Genomic DNA, 25282 nt, shown 5'->3' on the forward strand with positions numbered 1-25282 from the left:
TCTGCGGGATGTGAACTTCTTTATTCTGATTTTCAGCATCAGACTTCGAGGTGCTGAAGTTCGCTCTGCATAGTGTTGATTAACTGGTGAATTTGTTTGTGACCTTATTGAACGTGTGTGTTGCAATCATAACTCGGAGAGGGCCTTTGGCAACAATCCTTACTTTTAGAATCCCCGTGAAAAATAGGCTATCTGACTGTTGTGATGTAGGAAGGGCTTTCTCCTGCAGTCCTTGCTTAGGATTACTTACAAGTTTCAGATGATGCTAGAACAAGTTTTGACTGTTTTGTCATAGTTGACTTGTGCTGCTCTGATCGAGTTGGATTGAGCCTTTCGAACTCAGTCCACTGCTACTTTCTTTCAGCTTTCATGTTGCCTCCTGCCCCTTCCTTAAACAGATAAGGGAGGCTCTGGGTTTGGAGAACACTGTGGCAATTTGACTGCAAAGCCCCTGCAAAGGGCATTTCTTTCTGTTCTGTTGACAGCAAGGCTGTACGCTTCCGTGTCCAAAGAAAGAGTAGCAGCTTATCCTGCAGTTGTGCTGGTCTCACATCTTGCAGTTAGGATGGATCACAAAATCCATGTTCATTTGTGTTTTTCAAAGTCGTTCAGAATACAGGCTTTGAACCAAGGGAATGACTGAGAGTAGGGGATGACTGTAGCTGTATTCTCAGGGTAGATAGAAAATACGCATCCCTGAGTAAGAGAAACTTAAAATCTTAATTTTTGCATTAATGAAACATCGGTACATCAACTGTGAGATGCAACATCATAAAGAGATAATAGGCCCACATATGCCTATGCTTTATCTTAATGTATGCTGACCTTGAATTTTGCTCTTTCCTCTGTAGTAGAAAAGCATGTTTCTTGGTATGCAGTTTTCTGATGCATATTTCTTCTGCTTTTCAGAGAAACTGTTGTCGCTTCTACCAGAGTATGTTGTTCCTTATACTATCCATCTTCTAGCTCATGACCCAGATTATGTCAAAGTCCAGGACATTGAACAACTCAAGGACATTAAAGAGTAAGACTGCTTTTTATACTGTTATTTCTAGAGTTAAAACAATTAAAACATTACTGTAAGTGAAATTTTAGTTAATTATGGTACCCTGATACACTGTCCACTGCACATAATTTCTGTAGTTATTTCTGTAAAATGTAAAATAGTAAATATGCTATTTTAGTGCTCCCTGGTATCTTACAGAGGAGCCTTTACCTTCTACTCATCCTACCTTAATTTCTTTTTTTCTGAAGACGTGGTGTTCCAGAGTTATGTGGATTCAAATTCATAATATTAAGAAAACCTAGAGTAAATAATTTTCTCAAATGTGCTTTTGAAAATAATTTATTTTGCATTTTTATTCATGAGGAGTACTGCATTTCTTCTTTAGGTGCCTGTGGTTCATACTGGAAATATTGATGGCTAAAAATGAAAACAACAGTCATGCTTTTATCAGAAAAATGGTAGAAAATATCAAACAGACTAAGGATGCTCAAGGACCAGAAGATCCAAAAATGAATGAAGTAGGTGATACTTTTTCTTTGGAAATTGCATTTAATTCTGGCCTCCTTCTGGAATTGAGTTGCCTTCAGTTTACACACCAACTTTAAAATGTCTTTCAGTAGAATTGCATGTGGGAGAAGATACTTTACGTACTGTAATGATTATATTTATTGTAGTTTAGATGACAGTTATTCTCCTTTACTTCAGTAGATCTTGCGCATTTGCAAGGGAGTTGTAATAGTTTGCAGTCTTTCTGTCTCAGTAAGATTACTGAACACTAAGTGTATGTAAACTGTAATTTTTACTGTTTAAATCATCCACTAATGTGCTTTGTAATATTTCATTTTAAAAGTGCAAGAGTAAGCTTAGTATAGGAAGAAAAATACATGCATTAGATGTCTCTAGTGTGTATTGTGTAGTGAATGTATGAAATGCTGATCTTGTTTTGGGGGTTTTTGCACCACGCAATGTACAGATTTGTCACTTTTATGCTTTTCCCAAAGAGATGAGAATTTTTTTTTTTAGCTTTGTCTTTGAAACCATGATATACACCATCCTTAAAGGTAGAAGGATCATGAAAGTTATCTCTCTTCAGCTGCTAGGTCTACAGTGCTTTTGTCTTTTGCTCCTATATTTTGCTACCCTGCGATACACTGTTTAAGATGCAGGCTAGTGATAAATGTTTAAGATTATTGCTTTTAAACTGAGTTCTTGTAGTTCTCTGCTCAAAATACACTGTCTTTTGTCAAGATTTCAGACAAACCTCTAAAGTATTACTTTTTTTTTTTGTAAATGTTGTTATTTACAGAAACTATACACAGTCTGTGATGTAGCAATGAATATCATTATGTCAAAAAGTACAACATACAGTTTGGAATCCCCTAAAGACCCTGTACTTCCAGCCAGATATTTTACTCAACCTGACAAGGTATACCTTGGCATTTCATTTTTCTTGAGATAAGTCTGTTTAATTTATTAGTTGTAATTCAGGGGTTGTTTTTTTTTTCAATACTTCTTGTAACTTCAGACTTCCCTCTGTTATAATGTATTTGTAAATGTGTATATATATATGTATGTATATGTTTCCATAAGTATTTATATATGTGTGTACACACCAATTTCTCTCCTGTTCCAGGCCCCCACCCCCGCTCAGCCCCCAAGATATTGTTGTTTAGGTTTAAAATTTCAAAAACATAGATGATGTAAAGAAAATCTTTCAGTACTACCTCTAAAATGTGTATATATTGTTCATTGATTATTGCAGTGATTTTATTCCCCCCCCACCACTTTCTTTACAGAATTTCAGTAACACCAAAAATTATCTTCCTCCAGAAATGAAGTCTTTCTTTACTCCTGGAAAGGTATGTATGGTCTGGGGGTTTTGTTTTGGTGCTGTGCTTGTGGTTTTGTTGTTTTTGTTTTTTTTTGTTTTTGTTTTTTTTTTTTCTCTATGGTTGGTAGTATTTGTAAAAAAACAAAACAAAGAAAGAAACAAACAAAAAACAAAACAAAAAAAAGGCAAAAAAAAACCCAAAACAAACAAACAAACAATAAAACCCAAACAAACATAGTTAATAAAACACTTAAAGCTTAAGAAAATAGATTGTTTCTGCCCACAGGGTTTCCATACCAATGGTTAGTAAACAGGTGGAGAGAAAGAGATTTGTAGAAGGGAAACCTGCTGCCTGTGCTGGGCTGTGGTAGTAGTAGGCGAAGCCTGCTGTCTTTAAAAAGAGAGATTGTCCAGAAAAACCCACCCTGTAATATCTGACAAGTTTGCAAAATAGTTAACCCTTTTTTCTGCAGAAGACTACAATATTGCATATGAAGTGCCAGCCATAGAAAACGCTAATATAACTGAGTTTTAAAATCACAACAAATAACTCTTTGGCAAAGCTGAATAGTGTTTTATAGTATCTTACAAGATAAATGACTGTTCTATAGTTATATTAATTTTTCTTTCTAAATCACTTGCCGAGGCGATCGGCTGTGGTGCAGGTGTGTTCCAACCGCAGAGCGAGGGATGGTGGCTTACATGGGGCTTTCCTGAGCTGGGGGGAACCCCAGGGGAGCGTGGAGACATGTCAGGAGCCAGCAGCTCTGGCAGAGGGGCTGACGAGGTGTGGGCAGGGCTGGGAGCAGTGGCAGCTCCCCTGCTCCCACAGCCGGCAGCCCTGGGGAGCGCTGGGCAGACCGGGCGTGGGGGGGCACCCCGGCGAAGGAGGGACGTTCCGCTGGCTGAGTGGAGAAACTTGAAGTCGTCATAACCCAGCAACCAGGCCCCATTCTGTGACCATCTGTGACCAACCCGCCTCTCGGGGCAGGATGGAGGGGCTCTCCTCTGAGAGCAAAGGCTGCAGGTTTGGCTGGGGGGGGGTCTGCGCCACCCACCCCAGCGCTGGCCGCTGCCTCCACCCAGGCGGAGCTGCTGAAGGGAGAGGCCACGGTGCAGATCTCAGACTGCAGGGAGTGCCCAGCCCTTTCTCCTGGGAAAGACCTGCCTGCAGAAGGTGTGCCCCCCGGGGAGGACCTGCTGCAGCAGGTGGCTGAGCTGCAGGAGGCGGTGAGTGGGCTACGTTGGAGAACTGCTTCCGAGCACACTCTGCAGTGGACCCACAGCCCGTGGCCAGACTGTAAAAAAACTCTCCCACCGGCACACACGTAAGGGAGGGGGGACAATAATGGAGAAGAATGGAAGCCTGCAATGACAAGGACCTACAGGAGGAGGAGACTTCCCCTGAAGCCTGAGGTGCCCCTGCAGAACCGTTTCCCTGCTCTGCAGACTGAAGAAGAAAGACCTGGCACATCAGGAGGGTCGCTGGGGCCGAGTGAGGCAGCCCAGTCTGCTCCCTGTATAACGAGCAACAAAGAAAAGTCAATGGGTAATAGTAGGCAAGTCTCTCCTGAGAGGTAGGGAGGCACTCATCTGCTGACCTGGCACATTCTCTAGGGAGGTGTGCTGCTTACAGGGGGCTTGTACCAGGGATGTCACTGAGAGACTGCCAAGCCTCATACAATCCACTGATGATATTCCACTGCTGTTGTTTCATGTGGGCACCAGGGATACAGCCGGCAGCAGTCGGAGGAGTATCAAGTAGGATTATAGAGCCCTGGGAGTGGTGGGAAGGGACTCTGGAGTGCAGGTAGTTTTTTCATCAATCCTCCCAGTCAAAGGGAGGGGGTTTGAAAGAGCCGGTAGAATCTGGTAAATCAGCAGTTGGTTACGGGACTGGTGCCACAGCCAAGGATTTTGCTACTTAGGCTGTGACTTGGTTTGAGAAACCTGGTCTACTGGGAACTGATGGGGTCCATCTGTCAGAGAAGGAGAAGAGAGTCTTTGATCACAGGCTCACCAAGCTGGTGAAGAGAGCTTTAAACTAAAGTTGCCGGGGGGGGGGAACTTCAATCCATCCCACTCCTACCAGCTCAATGCCAGTGCCAGCAATAGATGCCCAGAGCCTGGAGAGGGGTCACGGGTCAGCAGGAGAGCACATGAAGAGCAGCACAGAGGAATTCCAGTCAGTAAGTCTGCTTCATCGGGGTCCCAACTTAGATGCCTCCATGCAAATGTACATAGCATGGGGAATAAACAAGAGGAGCTGGAGACGTGCACATGCCTGCAGGGCTGTGATCTTGTTGACATCACAGATGTGGTGGGATGACTCCCATGACTGGAGTGTTGAAATGGAAGGGTACAGGCTCTTTAGGAAGGACAGGCAGGGGAGCTGAGGTGGGGGTGTCACCCTCTATGTCAGTGACCGGCTGGAGTGCACAGAGCCCTGTCTGGGGATGGGTGAGGAGCTGACTGAGAGCTTATGGATCAGAAATAAAGGGAAGGCAGGGACAGGTGACATCGTAGTGGGGGTCTTCTACAGGCCACCTGACCAGGAAGACCGAGCAGGTAGGAGCAGCCTCACGTTCACGAGCCCTTGTCCTCATGGAGGACTTCAACCACCCCGATATCTGCTGGAATGACAACGTGTCAGGGCATAAGCAATCCAGGAGGTTCCAGGAATGCGTTGATGATAACTTCCTTCTCCAAATGATAGAAGAGCCAACGAGGAGAGGTGCTATGCTGGACTTTCTTCTCACCGACAAGGAGGGGCTGGTGGGAGTGTGAAGTGCAAGGGCAGCCTTGGCTCCAGTGACCATGAAATAATGGCGTTCAAGATCCTTAGGGCAACAAAGAGAGCACACAGCAAGCTCACTACCCTGGACTTCAAGAGAGCAGATTTTGGCCTCTTCGGAGATGTGCTTGGCAGAATAGCATGGGATAAAGCCCTGGAGGGAAGAGAGGCCCAAGAAAGCTGGTTAATATTCAAGGATCACCTCTGCCAAGCTCTGGAGTGATGCATCTCAACAAAGGGGAAGTCAGGCAGAAACACCAGGAGGCCTGCATGGATATACAACCTGTTCCTGGACAAACTCACACACAAAAAGGAAGCCTACAGAGGGGGGAAGCAAGGACAGGTAGCCTGGGAGGAATACAGAGGTACTGTCTGAGCAGCCAGGGGTCAGGTCAGAAAAGCTAAAGCCCTTAAAGAATTAAATCTGACCAGGGACATCAAGGGCAATAAGAAAAGTTTCTACAGGTACATCGGTGATAAAAGGAAGATTATGGAAAATGTGGGCCCTCTCTGGAAGGAGACGAGAGCCCTGGTCACCTGGGATTTGGAGAAGACTGAGGTACTCAATGACTTTTTTGCCTCAGTCTTCACCACAAAGTGCTCCAGCCACACTCCCCAAAACACAGAAGTCAAAGACAGGGACTGGGAGAATGAAGAACTGCCCATTGCAGGAGATAAGTTTGAGACCATCTAAAGAACCTGAAGGTGCACAAGTCCATGGGACCTGATAAGATGCATCCATGAGTCCTGAGGGAACTGGCAGATGAAGTGGCCACTATCCATCATATTTAAGAAGTCATGACAGTTTGGTGAAGTTCCCACTGACTGGAAAAGAGCAAATACAACCCCCATTTTTAAAAAAGGAACAAAGGAAGACCCAGGGAACTGCAGGCCAGTCAGTCTCCCCTCTGTGCCTGGCAAGATCATGGAGCACATCCTCCTGGAAAGTGTGCTAAGGCACATGGAACACAAGGAGGTGATTGGTGACAGCCAACATGGCTTCACTGAGGGCGAATCATGCCTGACAAATCTGGTGGCCTTTTACAATGGGGTTACGGCGCTGGTGGATAAAGGAAGAGCAACTGACTTCATCTACCTGGGCTTGTGCAAAGCTTTTGATGCTGCCCTGCATGACATCCTTGTCTCTAAATTGGGGAGACGTGGATTTGGCTGGATGGTCACACTCAAAGAGTTGTGGTCAACGGCTCAATGTCCAAGTGGAGAGCAGTGACGAGTGGCGTTCCTCTGGGGTCGGTGCTGGGACCGGCGCTATTTAACATCTTTGTTGGTGACACAGACAGTGGGATTGAGCGCACCCTCAGCAAGTTTGACGATGACACCAAGCTGTGTGGTGCAGGGTTATGCTGGAGAGAAAAGATGCCATCCAGAGGGACCTTGACGGGCTTGAGGTGGGCCCGTGCAAACCTCATGAAGTTCAACAAGACCAAGAGCAAGGGATGGAACACCTTCCTTATGAGGACAGGCTGAGAGAGTTGAGGTTGTTCTGCGTGGGGATGAGAAGGCTCGGGGGAGACTTTATAGCGGCCTTCAGGACCTAAAGGGGCTACAGGAAAGATGGGGAGGGACTTTTTACAAGGGCGTGTAGTGAGTGATAGGACAAAGGGTGATGGCTTTAAACTGGAAGAGGACAGATTTAGTTTACATGTTAGGAATAAATTCTTTACTATGAGGGTGTTGAGTCACTGGCCCAGGGTGCCCAGAGCAGCTGTGGGTGCCCCCTCCCTGGAAGGGTTCAAGGCCAGGTTGGACGGGGCTGGGAGCACCCTGGGCTGGGGGAAGGGGGCCCTGCCCGGGGCATGAGATGGTCTTTAAGGTCCCTTCCAACCTGTACCATTCTGTGATTCTATGAAATATGCATTGCATGGAATGGCAATGTTTTTTCTTCACTAAAACTAAACCCAGGTACTCTTTAGAATAGAATTAAAACCTAGTAAAGGAAAAGACAAATTGTGGGTTTCATCTGGATTAATGCGTCCTATCCTAGATTACAGGAGAACACTGATTTGCTACCTTGCAAAAGAAATAAAAGCACAGCATCATCGTTACCCTTAATGTTGCTAATGAAGCATTAGCTGCAAGCTAGTAACTTACTAACAGAGGAAGAATGCTAGTTAGGAAAAAAAGCAAATGTACAGGAGCATCTTTTTGATTAAGAAGTTGAAAGCCAACATTTACTGATTGGAATATATCATCACTGTATTGCACAACTGAGTATTTGAACTCTATGGACGAGAGATTCACTTCTTACTGAAGACAGAACATTTTTTTTAAAAGGAAGTTGTGTGTCTTCCAATTTCCGATTCAGAAAATACTCTTGCTGGTTTGTCCCAAACTTTTAGTATATTAAGTGCACTGTGACAGTATTAAACAAGAAATATAGCTTATGCTATCACAAAAAAATCACAATATCACAGAATGTTTGAGGTTGGAAGGGACCTCTGGAGGTCATCCAGCCTAAAGGCCCTGCTCTCTCAGGCTTTCCTCGTATGGGAAATGCTCCAGTCCCTCCTTCATCTTAGAGGCCCTATGCTGGTCTCTCTCCAGTAGCCCCGTGTGTTTCATATATCCTAATTTAAATTCTTTTGAATCCTAAGGTGGCTTTTATATTATTTTAAATTTGTGGCACCAGATACTCTAGCTCCTTTACGGTTGTTCTGAAGTTCTTTAACAAACAGCAGAGGTGTATTTGGCCACCATATATTTTCGGTTGCTTCACCATCACAAGAGCAACATGAAATGAGAATTGGTCTCTAGGGAGTGTTATTTTGGGGAATGGATGACTAGCTTTAGCAGATGTTAGTGGAGTGGATGTAAGCAGAGAACAGTATCTGAGGGCAGCGAGGCTGTGAGTGTAGGTTCTGTGGTAAGGGAGGAGCTGTTAGTGCAGGCCCTGTTAGTGTTGGTCCCCCCTTAGCAGGAAGTCCAGTTCAGTGTGGATTGGCACATCTCTTTGCCTCTGAGCTCTTTCTGTGTTCGTTTATCGATTCATGTTAAGTTCTGAACTAATAGATGTAAATTCTGAAACTGGATTTTGTTCTCCAAGGTCTATTTTTGGAAAGGATATGCAGAGTGAATATTTGGTGTAAGTGTAAAATTACCTCTGGCTATAAATGTATAACCAGCACATCCATGGTGCATATCTCTGAAAAAGGAACAATCAAAGCTGCTATGATATGCATGTTGAATTCTTTTTTTAGCTGCCACTAACTTTAGACATAGCTAGAATCAAGTATTGAAATATAAGATAGATCATCCTAGATAATGAGAAATATAGAGAATGGTCTTTGATTGAACTTTTTTGTATGTGGGCGTCTGGCATAAAGGTATATTCTCTTTAGGAATAACTGAATTTCAACTCTCTCAAAAGTTAGTATGAGCTGGAGGTATTTGGCATGTCTGAAAGATAATCCACTTAAATGAATAACCTGAAGCCCACCCGTGTCTGGAAATTTTGACACCTATTAAAAGCCTAACATTTTAAAATCTGTGCACAAAGTCTGTATCTCCTCCACAGTATTTGATTTTTGAGGTTCTCATTCATTCCCAGTTGAAACTAGCGTGGTTTGCCATTACAGCCAGGCCAGTTTAATGGCTTCTCTGCTGCAAGGGCTGTCCTGCTGCTCTTTCTGATTTGCCGGTGCAAATGCTTATCTGATCCAAACGGTGAGCTGCTTCAGGCAGATAGGTCAGCAGAAGGAAACTGCACAAAAACTGCTGAAGTGGTTTACTGCAAGGTCAGGTGAACACCCAGTACTACCAGTGAGAAGAGGACAGAACATAAGGGTACAGAGGAGAATACAGTTTTTGGTGGCAGCTAGCTATTTGATTACAGCTTTGTCAGCTTCCTTCTGGTGTCTAGTGTAACTTTGGTATGAAAATGTTTATTGCTTTGTGTTAAAATTAAGATATTGATAGCAGAAAGTGAAATCTGTTAATATTTTAAGCATAGTACATGTTAACAATATCTAAACCTGTAGCTTAAAATAAAGGAAATATATTTTTGGTTTCAGCCCAAAGCAGCCAATGTTCTTGGAGCAGTTAATAAGCCTCTTTCGTCAGCAGGCAAGCAGTCTCAATCCAAATCTTCACGAATGGAAACTGTAAGCAATGCCAGCAGCAGTTCAAATCCAAGCTCTCCAGGAAGGATCAAAGGGAGGTTGGTAGACAACAAAGGAGCTTTGATATTTCAAGTATTTGTAATGGAAACTTTGAATATTTCTGTAATGTTTTCTAAGTGAGAATCAGAATTTTATTATTTTATTTTGAAGTAAAGTTATAGTACCACATCGGTATAACTGAAACCATGAATTTGGCTTTCTAACCCCAGAAATAAATTTGCTTTTAAAAAAAAATAAAAACCAGAATCACATCCCATCCAGAGTTGGCTGTAGGAGGGAAGGAGAACCTCGTATGTTTGTTTCATTTTTTAATACATATAACCCCCCCCAGATGTATGTATGTATATACACACGTGTGTGTATATATATGCATGCATGTATACATCTGCAGTTCCTAGGAACCTTGTGGCCTGCTGTAGTGTTAACAGGACATCATAGGCAGTGAGGACTCGTAGGCCATTGTTGTGATCTCACATGACTTCTTCCTCTAAATTTGTCCTGCACTTTGCTGGACTTTACAGATAAACATTTTTGGGTTTTTAGATTCCTTCTGTGGTAGAGAGGGGAAGGTACTGTAATGCAACTTAAGTCATCTTCTAGTTATGTGTCTTTAAAAATTATAGCTTACTTTATGTCAATTTTTTAGGTTATTCATCAGTTACTGTATTGTCTTATTTTTTTTTTAACTGAAAGTCTCATTATAATTTTTTTTTCAGAGACATTTAGAGATTGAATAGCCCACACTATTAATATTTTCTCACATTACTTCAAGATTCTGAGGAAGTGTTATGGTTAGAAATAAGACTTCTCATTTGGTACTTCTGTGACTATTTAATATATAATAATAATTATAAATGTAGTGTAGTGTTTTACAAGAAGTACGTCTCAGCTTGATGGAAAGTCCACAGAAAGGCTTATTTCGTACAAATGATGCTGGTTCACATGCCAAAATACATTTTTTGGCTAAAGACAGGTTGGAATCCAGATTCTTCTCTGTATCCAGTGAAATGAATCTGAGACCAGTACTGTTCTACATCCAGTTCATTTTAAAATATGCTGTGCTCACAGCCTAAGGTGTTCTGTCGTCTTTATGATCTCCCCGGTTTGCCTAAATTAAACTGATTAGTGTTTTGAGTAGAGATACCAAAGAAGAAAAGTCCTCTAGAAGTGATGGTAATGATTCAGTATGCATGGTATTTCTAAATCAGTATGACTGAATATATACATGCAAGCTTGCATCTGTTAAGACAATGTATAAAAGCTGAGCTTCTGCTTATGTCACAGTTATTACAGATTTTATACTTGTCGGAGTGAGAATGTCCTTCTCAGTCTAGGCAGTGCCCAGGCCAGGGTGTTAAGAGTTTGTGCATTTGAGTACCACTTTTCATTTCAGCACATAGCATATTTCTTTTCATTAAAAAAACATATATTGTTATTTTAAAACATTGCTTTTACCTACCCCAGGGCAGATGAAACAAAATGACTTTGTGTACTGGCTTTTGTAAATTTTTGTCTGTGTGTTTCAGTGTTTTACATATGCAGGTGGTATTGTCCACATTTACATATGTAGAAACTGAAATAAAAATGGAATGGCTGCCCTAAATAACAGCAAAAAGGTGAGGGATGAACTGATCTCTAAACCTCACCGTAGGAAAATGTGTGTGCTTTGGCTAGTCTGTCTGTGGAACTCTTTGATTGGTATGTGAAAGTGTATGTAAATGTATGCAAACACACAGATCTCTTGAAACTCAATAAGGCTATTCTGTTTCAATAAGCTGCTTATCTTTCCCAGTGAAAAAAGAAAATTCAGTTTGGCTTATGATAGACACCTTTGTCCTGAGACTTAGATGTTCTGGTTTGTGATGTGTGTGGTGGGTAAAAGGTTGTTTCTGCTAGGTTGTTCATGGTTTAGAAATAGATTTCTTCTGAAGATTGTTGTTCTTAGTATTTTTTTTTTAATGATTGACTTCTGTATTATAATAATGAGGAGAATAAATATTTATTCATTCTAGGCTGGACAGTACTGAAATGGACCACAGTGAAAATGAAGAATTTGCGTTGACTTCGCCCTTACCAGGGAAGAAAACCGACAAAAGGGACGACTCTGATATTGTAAGGGTGAGCTGTTTGGTTGCATTGCAGATGTTTCATTTTAAATCACCAGAACTTTAAAACAAAAACTAATGCAGTGGTACTTGATATCATTCAAGAAAATATGATGAAACATAAAACTGAGTTGATGTTATAAACTACTGGAAAATGTGTTTAGAGTTGGACATGAAAAAAAGGTTCAATTTGTCTGGTTTTCATGTGTACATTACATTACCTTTGCATTGTAGTGACAATTCCTGTAAGCTTTTAAGGTTACCAGTTATGATTTGCAGGATATTGATAATATTGACAGGGGTAGATTCTGCTAGAGCTAGGTGGCTGAGAACTACTCCACAGTTTGTCTCATTCTCAGGATTTGTTGATGAAGCATTTGGGACATCGTTTAAGTTGATAGCTTCCTTGGACTTCTGTTCCCCAATATACAATAGAGATTTTTTTTGTGTGTGTGTGTGTTCTTAATGTTTACTTGAAATACAGCTTTGGAAGAATTAGTTGGATTCGTTTGAGAATGATCAACTATAATAGAGTTCTAGGGGAGTGGTTTAATCTGTGAAATTTCAGATTGCCTTCTGAGCTTGTAAAAGTTGGTATCATACATGGTTTTTTGCTTGTAGCTAGAAATTACAGTGTCGAGGCATTACAGTTCTCACCCTTTTTTGTACTGTCCCATCACTGGTGCTAAGGCATGTTTTCCTTTCCAGCCAGATGTGTGTTGCTATTCCTCACAGCTGTCAGAAAGAACTGTTTGTTCTCTGGTTATCTAGACTACCAAGAGGGCATCATGATTTAACATTGGATTAAGAAGTTCAAGGAAGAGTTATCTGAATAGCCGTATGGATTCTTTTTTCTTGTATGCAGCTTGTACTGCAGTGAAGGCAGGCAAACGCTTGGTTCTGAATGGCAGGTATCACAAGTAGAAGTTGTAGCTGTCTGTGAGTAATACACTCTTCAGCAGGCTGTTAGTGAGCTAGCTAACGGATGCTTAGACAAACGCAGTCCAGTGTGGTGCAGAACAGTCTTAATGAGGAAGCAGCACATTGCCTGGGCTGTTAGATAAACTGTTCTGGGAGAACAGCGAGCCCCAAGGGGTAGCAGAACGGTGTCACTGCTATGCTCTCTTACAGCCTCAGGATCGTTCCGGAGAAATTAGGTGTGTGGCTGTCTTAGAGAGAGGATTTAGCGACTGACCACTAACCAAGGCCCTCGGGAGTGGCAGGCCTTTGAAAGTGGTAGCCTTGTCATTGCTAATTCTTACTGATGGATTTATGTATTTCTGTAGACCAGTAGTGCTAAGGCTTCCTAACGAGGATACAAAAAACGATTTGGACTTTCACTCAGATGTAGTGCTTTAATATGTTAATGAGATTATAAACGAGCTAAATATTGTCTGAAGCAGTATTTACATCTGTATCAGAATGCAGAAAAATAAACTACCAAAGAAAATTCTAATTGCATTGTAATTCTAAGAGCAGTTCAAATAAGAATTTCACATACCACTAGCAAATTTCAGTTCTTTGTGCCTTAATAACAGTTGGCAGTCTGTAAACTTTGCAGTATTTGGGATATGCATGAAAAAAGTAATAATACAATCAAGATCAGATATTACAATTGGATTTTCTAGAATGCATTAAGGATGTCCTATGTCAGATGTCACTGCTGCTTTATTTTTTTGACTCTGATATTTCTCTATTCCCCCATTATCTCAGTCTGTTGCATTTTTCTAGGTTGATTCGGAGATAAGCTAGTGACTAGAAAAAATGTTCTGAATTTTTGCTTGTCTTGAAGTGTAAATATGAAGTGATATGTCGCTTCAGCTGTTAACCTTGAAAAGTCTGAGTCCAAACTGTTGCTGGCATGCAATTCATGGTTAGAAGCATTAGGTTGAATTGGTAACTGACAAAGCTAAGTGGTAAAGCAGTTCAGTATTTTGAGTACTGGTAAGGGCATTTGTATTTCACTTTGAATATGTAAGCAAGCTGCTTAAGGTCAGTGATTCAGAATTCATTTTTGGTTTTTTTTTTGGAGCTGGAAAGCAGATTATAGTAATCATTAACTGAGAATCAGACTTAATCAGGGAGCAGAAAGTCCCTGTTTTAAAGATGTCGATATTCCGGATATTTGTCAGGATTACATCATAGAGTAACACGTTAATTCTAAGGTTGTGGGACACTGCTTAACTCGAGGCAGAAACTTCACTTTGAAACTTGGCTACGACGACTTACCTGGTCAAAGCAGCTGCAATGACAGATGTGCACAATCACTGTAAAGGCAAATTGAACAGGCAATAATGAGGATGTCACTGATCTAGATGAACAGTTTTGTCACTGAAGTTGTGAACTGGCAGCAGATGCCATCATTGCTCAAACATTTTTCTTATTTTCTTCTAGTATAGTATTTTGTACTTCATTTCCTTTTACTTTTTTTTCACATGCTTTCAAGAGTCTCTTCATGCTTTTCTTGACCAGGGCTGATGGATAAAGTGGAGGCATATATTTGTAAGCTGACATCTATCTGATGTCACAAGGGAGATGTGAAGGAAAAAGAAAATTCAATCTGGTTTTAAGTGGCATAACAAACATTATGTAGGTTCAATTGCAGTGTGGCAAATACTTATAAATGAGTGTTTCTATGTGTTGAAATACAGCAATGTTAGTTTGAAATAAGCATTGGTATGAAACTGTGAAATACTGCAAATATTTGGACTTTCAGGCCATTTCATGGTCCAAAGTGAAATAGTCATGGTCCCCATGAAATGGTAGGTGGGTATATTTTTTTTGAATTCCGCCCCCCGGGTTGGTGTTGGGTGGAGCGATCCTTCTGACGCCAATAGCTGCTTATTGCAATTTTTGCACTGTTGATGGTTCTTTACTGTGCACTTTAGAGAACTAGAGCATGAAGAGGTGGAGGAATAGTTTCTGTTCTGAAAGCTTATTATTCAGAAAGGCTTATGCCTTTTTTGATATGCTAGAGGGAAGAGCTATCCAGAGGGATCTTGACAGGCTTGAGGAGTGGGCCCATGTGAACCTTATGAGGTTCAGCAAGACCAAGTGCAAGGTCCTGCATCTGGCCCCGGGGCAATCCTCGGCATCAATACAGGCTGGGGGATGAATGGATTGAGAACAGCTCTGCAGAGAATGACTATGGGACACTGGTGGATGAAAAATGGGACAGGAGCCAACAGTGTGCACTTGCTGCCCGGAAAACCAGCCGTATCCTGGGCCGCATCAAAAGAAGCGTGGAGAGCAGGTCAAGGGAGGTGATTCTGCCCCTCTGCTCTGCTCTTTTGAAACCCCACCTGGAGTGCTGTGTCCAGCTGTGGGGCCCCCAGTACAAGAAATATATGGACCTGTTGGAGCGGGTCCAGAGGAGGGCCACAAAAAGTGGTCAGAGGGTTAGAACAGCTCTGCTATGAAGAAAGGCTGAGAGAGTTGGGTGGGTTCAGCCTGGAAAAGAGAAGGCTTCAGGGAGACCTTATTGAGGCCTTTCAGTATATAAAGGGGGCTTATAAGAAAGATGGAGAAAGACTTTTTAGCAGTGCCTGTAGTGACAGGACAAGGGGCACTGGTTTTAAAAAGGAAGAGGTGGGGTTTAGACTGGACATAAGGAAGACATTTTTTTCAATGTGTGGTAGGATACGGGAATGAGTCGCCTAGAGACATTGTAGATGCTCCATCGAGGGTGTTCAAGGTCAGGTTGGCTGGGGCTTTGAGCAACCTGATGTAATAGATGATGTCCCTGGCTACAGCAGGGGTTCGGAATGAAATGATCATTAAAGGTCCCTTCTGACCCAAACTATTCTATGATTCTTTTAAGGTTTGGATGTTTGGTTTGCTTTGTTTTTCTGTGTAGAGCAAATGTTGACTCTTAGTGCAGCTCTGACAGCAGTGCTTTGGCAGCTACCGCTAATTCCCGTGCTTCCTTCTGCAATTATAAATTCAGGTTGTCCACCATCATCTTTATTAGTGCTTTGTCACTGCCAGCATGGGAACCAGGCATAAGTACCCTGAAGCTCACAACAGACCCGAAGCCATAGGTTGACAATTCCATCCTTTCTGTCTTCATATTTTCCATTGATAAAAACACAGTTATGGCCATTCTAGCTAATTGTGTTCTACATCGCTGATGAGGAAGAGCTTACGCACTTGGGTGTTTTAACTGCTCACCTTTGAAATAGTCTTTCTCTCTTTATCTGGCATTTAAAATGTATGTATGTGTTTATACTTTTGCAAAGGTTTTTGAAATGGGTATGGTAGGCAGTCTTAGTAGACAATTTGTGTAACCTGAGGACTCTTTGTCTTGTTGGGAGAAATTTCTGTAGCTTTTGCGTATGTGACAATTTAATATGGCAATTTAATTTTTTAATTTAAAGATATAATGTTACCTTTTCAGTCAGAGATGGAGAAGCCTAGAGGAAGGAAGAAAACAGCAATCACAGATTCAGAAGAGAAACTAAGCATTGATGATCTGAATAAACTGGGTCAGGAGCAGAAACTTAGAGGTAGCCAACGGGGAAGGAAGAGACCTGCAGTTGTTTCAGAATCTGATGAAACACAATGGCAAGAGGAAAAAAGGCTAAAAGAAGATGTAATAGAAAGTGAAGATGAACAGAATAGTCCACCAAAGAAAGGGAGAAGAGGACGCCCTCCCAAAGCAAATAATGGGGGAACACCAAAGGAAGAACCAGTAGCAAAGTCATCAAAAAGGAGCAAAAAAAAACAGCCACCAGCAGCTGCAGCAGAAGAGGAGGAGGAGGAGGAAGAAAGGCAAACTGAAAACATTGAACAAAAACCAAAAGGCAGGCAAAATAGGACACCGAAAAGAACACAGCAGAGGTAAGTTCATCCTCTTGTAAGCTGCATCTTTTTTGTCCTTGGACATTAGTTATAATTTGATACTTTGCAATTTGGGTCTTCCTCAAAACAGAGCAGAACCATCTGAAACTAGTACAGTTGAATCAGCACAATCTACGCCACAGAAAAGACGAGGAAGGCCATCAAAAACACCACCATCACAGCAAAAAAAAGTGTAAGTGGTGAATATTTTCTAAATTTGTGTTTAGTGAAAATTAAAAATATGCCTCTCTGCCCCCAAACAATCATTTACTGAAAACATTTCACAATGCTTTAATTGACAGTTAAGAAAATAAATTGCCATTGTTATTTCTAAAATATTTTCCCTAACTGCTTCTCCTAGAACATCTCAAACCAGAGCAAGAGGCTATGATTAAGTTTAATGTGCTCAGGTAGCATATACATAGCTTTGCTCTTCTAGGAGAAAAGTCAATAAAGCGCATGAGGGCCTTGAAGATAGGGCCTTATTAGGACTTCAAGGAGCGAAAAGTGCTCCCATTTGGTTTGGATAGGGAGGAAGAATCAAATTGCTACTGTGGTGAAACAGTATTGTGGAGAACTAAGTTTATTCTGATTCTCCTTAAATTAATGTTCGCTTACTTTCTATTTTGTGGCCTTCTTATTATCCACTTGAATCATTTCCAAATGAATCGAATGTGCTACAATCTATGAAGGATAGTAGCTCTTGAAAATTCTGAGGCGTATCAGGCTCCAAAATAAAGGTAAACTCTGTGGCTAGCTTAAGTTTCTTCTGCCTACTCTAGGAAGCTACAGGTGTATCTACCTTTTCTGTACTTGTATATGCAATGTGTGTAAAGCAGAAGTGTACAAGTGGACAGGAATTAGTTGCCCGCTGATACCAAACTGCAGCTCAGATTTGTTGGATACTTTTCCAGAACCTGGTGATAAATTCCTTAAGGCACTATTTAGGGAAATCTTCAGTCTGGCATTTTGTAGCATTCTGTTGGTTGGTTTTCTAGCTTCTGAGCTTAGTTAGCAGCATGTTGATCTTCCTCTGGCAGTTTAATGCGCCAATTTGCTTGTCTCTGGAGATCTTCCATACTGGAGATCTTTGCCTGAACAGGCTCGTACCCTCAATTCAAACTCTACTTTTGCACCAGATCGCATGTTCTGGTGGTTCACAGGTACCATATCCCGGCCTGTCCAGTGTTCTGTCTCCCTGCCTCAGGTCAGACCTCTCCTGCTCTTTCACTCGGGAATCAGAAACACAGGTCCCGGCACAGTCTTGGTTACCACAGAAGTCACTGCTACACGTGCAGTGGAACAAGATTTGGAAACTGCTACTGCCACGCAGAGAAGACGTGCCAACAAGTTATTGTTGGGTGATGTGCTACGTGGCATTTGGCAAAGATGTCCGTTAGTAAATAGCTTCTGATTCACTTCTCAGTGAAATCAGTGAACTTAGTGTGTTTCCTTACCCCATTTTAAACAGAAAGCAAGCTGTAGGAGTACACGTGATCAGTAACATGTGTATATACATCATTCCTGGCATGAGGAGCCCAAGTAGGTTGTTTCAGGTTTCAGAGTTGTTGGATATATTCTAGAATTCATTAAAAAAAAAAAGTTGTTTTGTGGTTTTTCTTTTTTTGTGATCAGATCACCCAAATTTTTGCTGTCCTTTTTCCAAATCTGCAAGAAAAAGATGAGACCACAGTAAATCCACAGTCTTCAAAGTGCGTTGTAGTCAGACCTTTCTCCCTGTTCTCCATACGTACCTACAGCAGTTGGAACTGGAGGGGGCTGATAGTCTGAGCAGTGCAGTGTTTACAAGATAGACTGTATTTAATCCAAATGCTTAAACCTTTCTGGGCTTCTTGATGGTGGATTTGGCGTAAGAATTTGGGATTTTACCCATGAGATGATAGTGTATAACCTATTGGTGGTAGCTAATTGGGCTACCAATTAACACATGTGAACTGGCTTATTTTTGTAGTATGTGAAAAGATAAGCCTACTCTGTGAATAATTATTCTGCTTTCTTTTCAATTCTCTTGCTTGTATCAATCTTGAAAGGCTTGAGTACAAATTGGACTAATTTGTACTGTTTCTCAAAGGATGTCATGTTGGTTGGCTGGTGCTGAAACCCCCACTACACTATAATTACTGTATGCAATTCAGAGATTTTATTTTGTATGGGTTTTGGTGTGGTTCTCAGGACTGAAAACTCCCACCACGTGTGTGGTTTGCCGTCAGAGGACAGTTGTTTTGGATCTGTATGCCCCTACTGGGGCGTTTGGTGTCTGCCTAGAACAGAGTTTCTGGTTTAATTTAATCCAAAAAGTCACCTGGTTTGAGTACACCAAGACTGCATCCGCACTCAGTGGGATGATTCAGTGACTTGATTCTGAACTGTGCTAATGACCCAAACCAAAACGGTCATGTGGGTGCAGTTGTGTAATTTTAGATGCATATCTAGTTGACTTTTGTTTTAAGGCATGGGTTAGACTAGCTCTCATTTTAAGCAAATGGGTGATTTTTGCTTGTGGTTCAGTTCCCATGATTAACACAGACAATTTCAGATATTGTTGACTGATTGTTCTTGATTATCCCGATTAAGGTATTGTTATCCTGATTATCCCTGGCTCTTAGCAAGAGCTAGCTTGGAAGATTTGCATTTAGGTTCATTATAGTATTAATTTCATAAATAGCAACATGGGTTCTTCTAGGTCTGTAAAAACATAGATGCAGTTATTCAAACTTTGTTGTGTATAAACTCCTACAGAAGTAGAGTACATCTATTCACGGAACTGAATAGGAAGGGAAAAAAAAATCCCAAGTAGTCAGTCTCTGGCTGCTTGTCTCTTCCCGTTCAGTGGTTGCTGTTCTGTCAACCTTCTTTGGCCTATATTCTGGCACTGGAGAGAAAAATGTGTTTTCTCTATAGAGGAAAAAATTGCTCAACTTTGTATGATTAGCCCTCTATTCTGGAAGAATTTTGTTTTCAAATGCTGTTGTCCAGCCTCCCAGTTCCACTTCTTCTGTTCGTGTGTGGATGAACTAGATGGGTATGTAAGGCAGAGGTGTTGCATACACCATGGAAGTTTAAGGCTGCTGTTCTTGTGAAGTAGAATGTTTGCTCTCATACAGCTCGTGCACGTGCAGACCTTTATACTGTGAAACTGATCTTTACTTTTCTTCTGATTGTAGCCGTGCAGGACGTTCCAAACAAGCAGCCAGTAAAGAGAATGAATCTAGTGAAGAGATGGATGTATTTCAGAGTAGCTCACCTGTCAGTGATGATGTTCCCCAGGAAGAAGTAATGGAAGAGGAGGAAGTTTCCACAATCAATGTAAGGGAAATGTCTGAGATTGTGAGTCTTTGTGGTGTCCTCTGTGTATTGATGGTTGGAGAATGACTTTGCCTGTTCTTAGACCTTTAATCTTTCTCCTTTAAAATGAATGAGGTGGTTGTCAGCTGCCACTGGCGTGTAGTGGCACTGCGCTGTAGTTGCCCAGAGAAGCTGCATTTCTTAGAAGATGTCAGGTTTTGTCAAGCATCTTAAATTTTCTGTTCTGTATAGCTTTTGCTATCTTGTCTGCCTGGCTTGTGTAGTACCTCATGGGAGTTATTTTTCAGGTAACTCATGCCCATTCTTTGCAGCTAGGCTATAATAGTGAATAATGCTGCTTTATACAAAACAGGAACACAAAATGAATTGTACTGGAAAATAAGTATGCAATCTTGGAGCAGAATCCTAAACCAATTTCTTCCCCTTACCAGTATATGCAGTGACATTAAAAGAAGTTTATGTTTACATGTATGTCATACAAGTATGTTAGTAACGTTAGTAGTAATACTACAAATGTAAGTGTGAATGCCTTCACACTTTTGGACACGTCTGATTGGAGCATCTGAGTGTGTGAACACTCTGAAGAAGGAAGGTAGATTATTTTTGAGTACTTGAAGGACACAGGCTCAGTAACACGAAACACAGTTATGTCCTGGTCACTGCCTGACATCTGTACCTGGGATAAAATGACTAGTGAATGACACTGTACACGGTTCCTCAAACATTATCGTGAGACTAAGATTTTTCTTTTTTTTTTTCCATTGTAAAATACATTTATTCTTGAATTTTTCTGTGAAAACATTTAAAATACTTTTTCTCCAAACAGGTCCGTCGCAGAACTTCCAAAAGGGAAAGGCGATGAGTGAGCATGTAGTTACCAGCCTTCCAGGTGAAAGCTTTGAAGAACGCTTTTAGTATAAAGCTTGAGACTGAATGAAGCTGTTAGTGCACAAATGGGGTTGCTGAAAAGAAAGACAAAACCTATTTTACTTTTACTGCCCCTGCATTTGCAGTCCCTAGGTCACAAGCTTTAGCCACACACATGTTGATATCATTAACTGTGGTTTTTGTGAAGTGTAATGTGCGCTGGCTTTGTAGACATATGAACTAAAGAAGAAAACTGTAAATAGTTCTTTTTTTAATGTTTCTGACTTCTAAAGTGCTTGTATAGCTTTTATCTGCGGCTTTAAACTGACAGTACCCCACAGTTTATTGGATCTGTTGATTTAAAAAAGAACAGAGGCTGTTGAAAATTGATCTCAAGCAATATCTGTCAGTGTTCGTATTTGTACTCTTGTTGACATTTAACTGTGAAAAAAAAAAAAAAAATCAGTTGAACAAATAGTGCCACTTTCTTTTGCCACTATTTGTTGAGAAGACAAAGAAATACAAAAAAAAATGGTCTTTGTTTCCTCCATGAATCTAACCTAGTGTTTACCTTTAGGCACCTACCTATCATCAGAGGTGCTAAATTACTTTCTTTTACAGTTGAACAATGTTGGATAGAATAATACAAGAGATGCAAATTGTGAAAGAAGTTGTTTGACTTGCTTTACACCTCAGTATTGATGCCAGACTCTTCTGGACTTCTAGTGGCATTGAAAATTCAAAAAGGATTTAAAATATTTTAATTTTAAAAGTGTGTTATTAAATAATGTACTGAATACCCTACCCATTTTATCTTCCCCTCTCAGTTTTTATTAATCTACTGTATCAATAAAATTCTGTAACTGAGTTTTTAATAGTCTAGTATGTTAATGTGTATAGATATTTCCTTCTGAACGTGAAGTTCACAAAGAGCAAATTATTACTACATTATAATATGAAATCTGATATATAAACATTAGTGAAAATACAGTTCTTATTACAATGTAAAGTTAATCACAAAGAAAAATTTTATTGATGCAGTGTGTCTTTATAAAGCTGTTCTTGAGAGCCAAGTGTTTTGTATTTTATAGTGAAGTTGCATGTTTATGAAAAATGTGCTGAAAATGGGATGTAATGTTTTTTTGGAAACTCGTATCTAGCAGTAGTATATGGTAGGTTGCCTCATGAGAGAACCTTTTATTGAGAGTTTATTGTACCTTTTTGTTTCGTTTTTGTTTTTGAGCCAAATTTTTTTGGTATGTCGAGTTAAGTTTTTGTTGAATAACCAGCTGTTGATTACTGCAGTCAAGGTATTCAAAATTTGAATGAAGCTCCATTTTTATTTTGTGCTACCATAGAGAGGTTGTTTTGGGCGGGGGGGTTTTTTAGGTATAATCTGCAAAAAAATAGAAACAAAATACTTAAAGTGGTATCCTGTATGCAGTTTTACAGTTTACAGACTGTGTCTTTGAACCAAAATGTATAGGTTACTACACTATGCTTAGCCAAGCACATGCTATAATTTCAGGTGCTGTACTCTTTCTGGTTCCCTACAGTTGACAAGAGGTGAAAAAATCAGTTTCTAACTTAAGAAAATTGTATTCATTGAATAATGGAGCATTTTCATCTAATTCATCAATAAATAAGTTATAGTTGCAAGGTGGCCTGTACAGATTAGAGGAAAGGATAATACTAAAATACTGATTTACTGATTTCCAAACTATAAGATCACTAGTAAAGAAACCTTCAGAATTTTTTCATTATGCTTTTTATTTTTTTGTTACCGATGGAAAAAGGTATTATAAACAATTAGAATATCCTGCCTCAGCTTTATTTCTCCCCCGCGCTCCCCCCCTCTCCCCCCCCATTCACAGTATTCAACTTTTCAACGTTTATACCTATCGTGTGGGGGAAATGCTGCCTAAAAAGCCAATTATCATTGATTTGAATTGACTTTGAAACAGTTGGCACAACAGAACCGGCTTACTTATGCTTCAGCAGTGCAAATGCAAGTTGTTGGGGGTTTTTTATGGTAGATAATGATTGAAAGCTAGCTTTATATTTTCCTCTCTGGCAGAATTGCACTGAAAACATTTATGGCAGATGTACCATTAAGTCCATTTTATACAAAAGTATGAAAAATTGATGCTGAAAGTGCTGCAGACTCTTGAGGCTTTATGTGCATAAACATGGTTAGGTTAAACTTCATCAAATATTGATGCACATTACTGATCATAATGTTTAATGTAAATTTAAACTATAGTTTTGCAATTTAAATGTTGATTTCTTGGGTTATAATGTGTAACTCATTATTTCTTGAGAAATAGGCACAGCAAATATTTCATTCTTATATTCAAACCTCTTCTAATTTCATTCTCATCTCATATAAAGAAAATGAATATTTTATGTACTAACATTTTGAGATCTGCATACAGTAGCTACAGTAGAGTATAATTATGTATAAAAGATAAATTGCTAACATTCAGTTAGCATGCTCTTCTTCGATGATGTTAAGTTTATAAAAATGTACTGTATTACATTAAAAGATCAAATTGAACTCACTGTAACAAGTTCCAGTATGAAATTTTTGTGAGATTACCGAAGTATCTTGCTGTACTTTGCAGCAGGTTAAGCTTATTTCTGTTACATTTCCTTCTCTTGCTGCAGTGCAACAGGAAACTTCCAGTGATCCGTAGTTCATATGCAAAATGCAAAGAGTGACTGTGATCTTGATACTAATGTTTAAGAATAATACGCTCTGATTCCAGAAGCATGGGATTTTTTACTTGTCATCAACCGAGATAATCAATATTTAGGGCTAGCTAATCCACTAATAGGAAGGAAACATGAAATTGCTTGGAAGTTGTAGTGTGAGTACATCTGTTCCACCTGGGATAATCTAGAATCCTGTATTAACTCTACTTGACTCTGCCAGTTGACTTTATTTTCTGGCAAAACTGAACCCTTCTTCAAACATTATGACATTTCCTGTTTTGACATTTCAATCTGTGTGAACAAAACCATTAGACTTTACAGGAAAACATTCATATTAAAGACATTTCCACTGAAAATGAATAGGCTCGATTTGTGAATAACTTGTAAAAAAACTTGGGCTTGAAGATTAAATACTTCATTCTGGCATAGCATCTGTTATGTGATACTCTAACACCACCAAGCTTCACATAGAGGTGCGTGTGCAGTTTTCTTGCTATTTTTTTTGCACGTGCAGGTTTTGACAGATTGTCAAAGTCTGCTATTGTGAACGCACACAATAGGTTTTGAACCCTGCAAGTCTGCATCCCTGTGGTTCTGTGGGGTTAGTTATTAAATGCATTCGTCCTGCTCAAATACAAGTACAAACCCAAGTACTTTGATAGGTTTGAATATTCTAACACTTGTGCACGCAGGGCATGTGATGAAAGGAGCATATACGTGTCTTAAAACTGTATGCCCCAGACGTAGAAAATTCTGAGTTTGTGGATGGAAATATTTTAAAAGCTTGTCTGTGTTTAAATTGAAATGCATTGTAGAGGTTGCTACATCTCTACCTCATCAAGGTAGGTGCGGTACATATTTTACAAAGACCTTTTTAAAGGAACACATTCAGGTGTACCACCATGTTTGCCCGAGGCGGTGTGCCTGCAAACACAGGATTAAGATGGGTCCTGGGTGGTCATCCCTCTAGTCTGAGAGCTCTGTGATGACCAAAATGATAAAAATTCACCTGACCAAGACCCTCTGTCGAGTCATCCATCAGAAGGAGTAGAACCACCTTGTTTCTGGTTGTGCTCACAGATTGCCATTCCATTCGTTGCACCTTCGTCGTTTACAAAAGGTATTTCCTGATTTAGGTGCAGTTTCCTAGCGCTGACAGAAGTGACTGCCACTCCACAGACACAAGCAGACTTCCTGCTGTGCCAGTGGGTTCGCCCAGTGTTCTTGGGACACCTGCTCCATCACAGCCTCTGGTGTTTTGTTGCTAGTGGAAAAGAAAGAAGCTGAATGTTGGCAACTGGGATAGAAATACAGAAAAAGAAAACCCACCCAGTTTGCTTTAAAGTTCTTCAGATTCTGCTGTCTAAAAGATCTGACCTCTGCACAGAGTTCACCAAGTGCCATTATATTTGTATGGGCAGAATAAACATATTATCACACGGTGTGCATATGCGGTAATGAAAAGGTTTTACACTTGCACTTTTTCAGTGCCTCACTACAGACATGATGTGGTTTGGGTAGTACTTTAATTTCTATAATGAAGGTGTATATTCTTTGCGATAGCCTCATATCATCTCAATGTGAGAAGGAGAAAAGTATCTCAAATACGGATTTCCACCCCTGCAAATGAGCATTCCAGTAATCATGCGGTAAACTTGA

The 25282-nt window shown here is 40.5% G+C and overlaps 1 protein-coding gene across 4 annotated transcripts in view; it reads left to right on the plus strand.

Moving 5' to 3' along the window:
* Window positions 1–25062, plus strand: part of PDS5B (PDS5 cohesin associated factor B) — a 118534-nt gene extending 93472 nt beyond the window's left edge. Inside the window, exons 26-35 of one of the 4 annotated variants that reach the window (XM_032982832.2) lie at window positions 910–1024; window positions 1392–1524; window positions 2313–2432; window positions 2803–2865; window positions 9663–9808; window positions 11783–11882; window positions 16272–16714; window positions 16806–16907; window positions 19900–20041; window positions 20868–25062. In XM_032982832.2, the coding sequence (XP_032838723.1) occupies window positions 910–1024; window positions 1392–1524; window positions 2313–2432; window positions 2803–2865; window positions 9663–9808; window positions 11783–11882; window positions 16272–16714; window positions 16806–16907; window positions 19900–20041; window positions 20868–20903 (1400 nt within the window). In that variant the 3' untranslated portion in view covers window positions 20904–25062. Of the gene's footprint in view, window positions 1–909; window positions 1025–1391; window positions 1525–2312; window positions 2433–2802; window positions 2866–9662; window positions 9809–11782; window positions 11889–16271; window positions 16715–16805; window positions 16908–19899; window positions 20042–20867 lie in introns of all 4 variants that reach the window. The other 3 variants (XM_032982831.2, XM_032982833.2, XM_032982834.2) reach the window with 3 other exon arrangements.
* The last annotated feature ends 220 nt before the right edge of the window (window positions 25063–25282 follow it).

This window comes from Tyto alba, unplaced genomic scaffold, assembly GCF_018691265.1.
Source record: "Tyto alba isolate M040663 unplaced genomic scaffold, T.alba_DEE_v4.0 Super-Scaffold_2, whole genome shotgun sequence".
Taxonomy (NCBI): domain Eukaryota; kingdom Metazoa; phylum Chordata; class Aves; order Strigiformes; family Tytonidae; genus Tyto; species Tyto alba.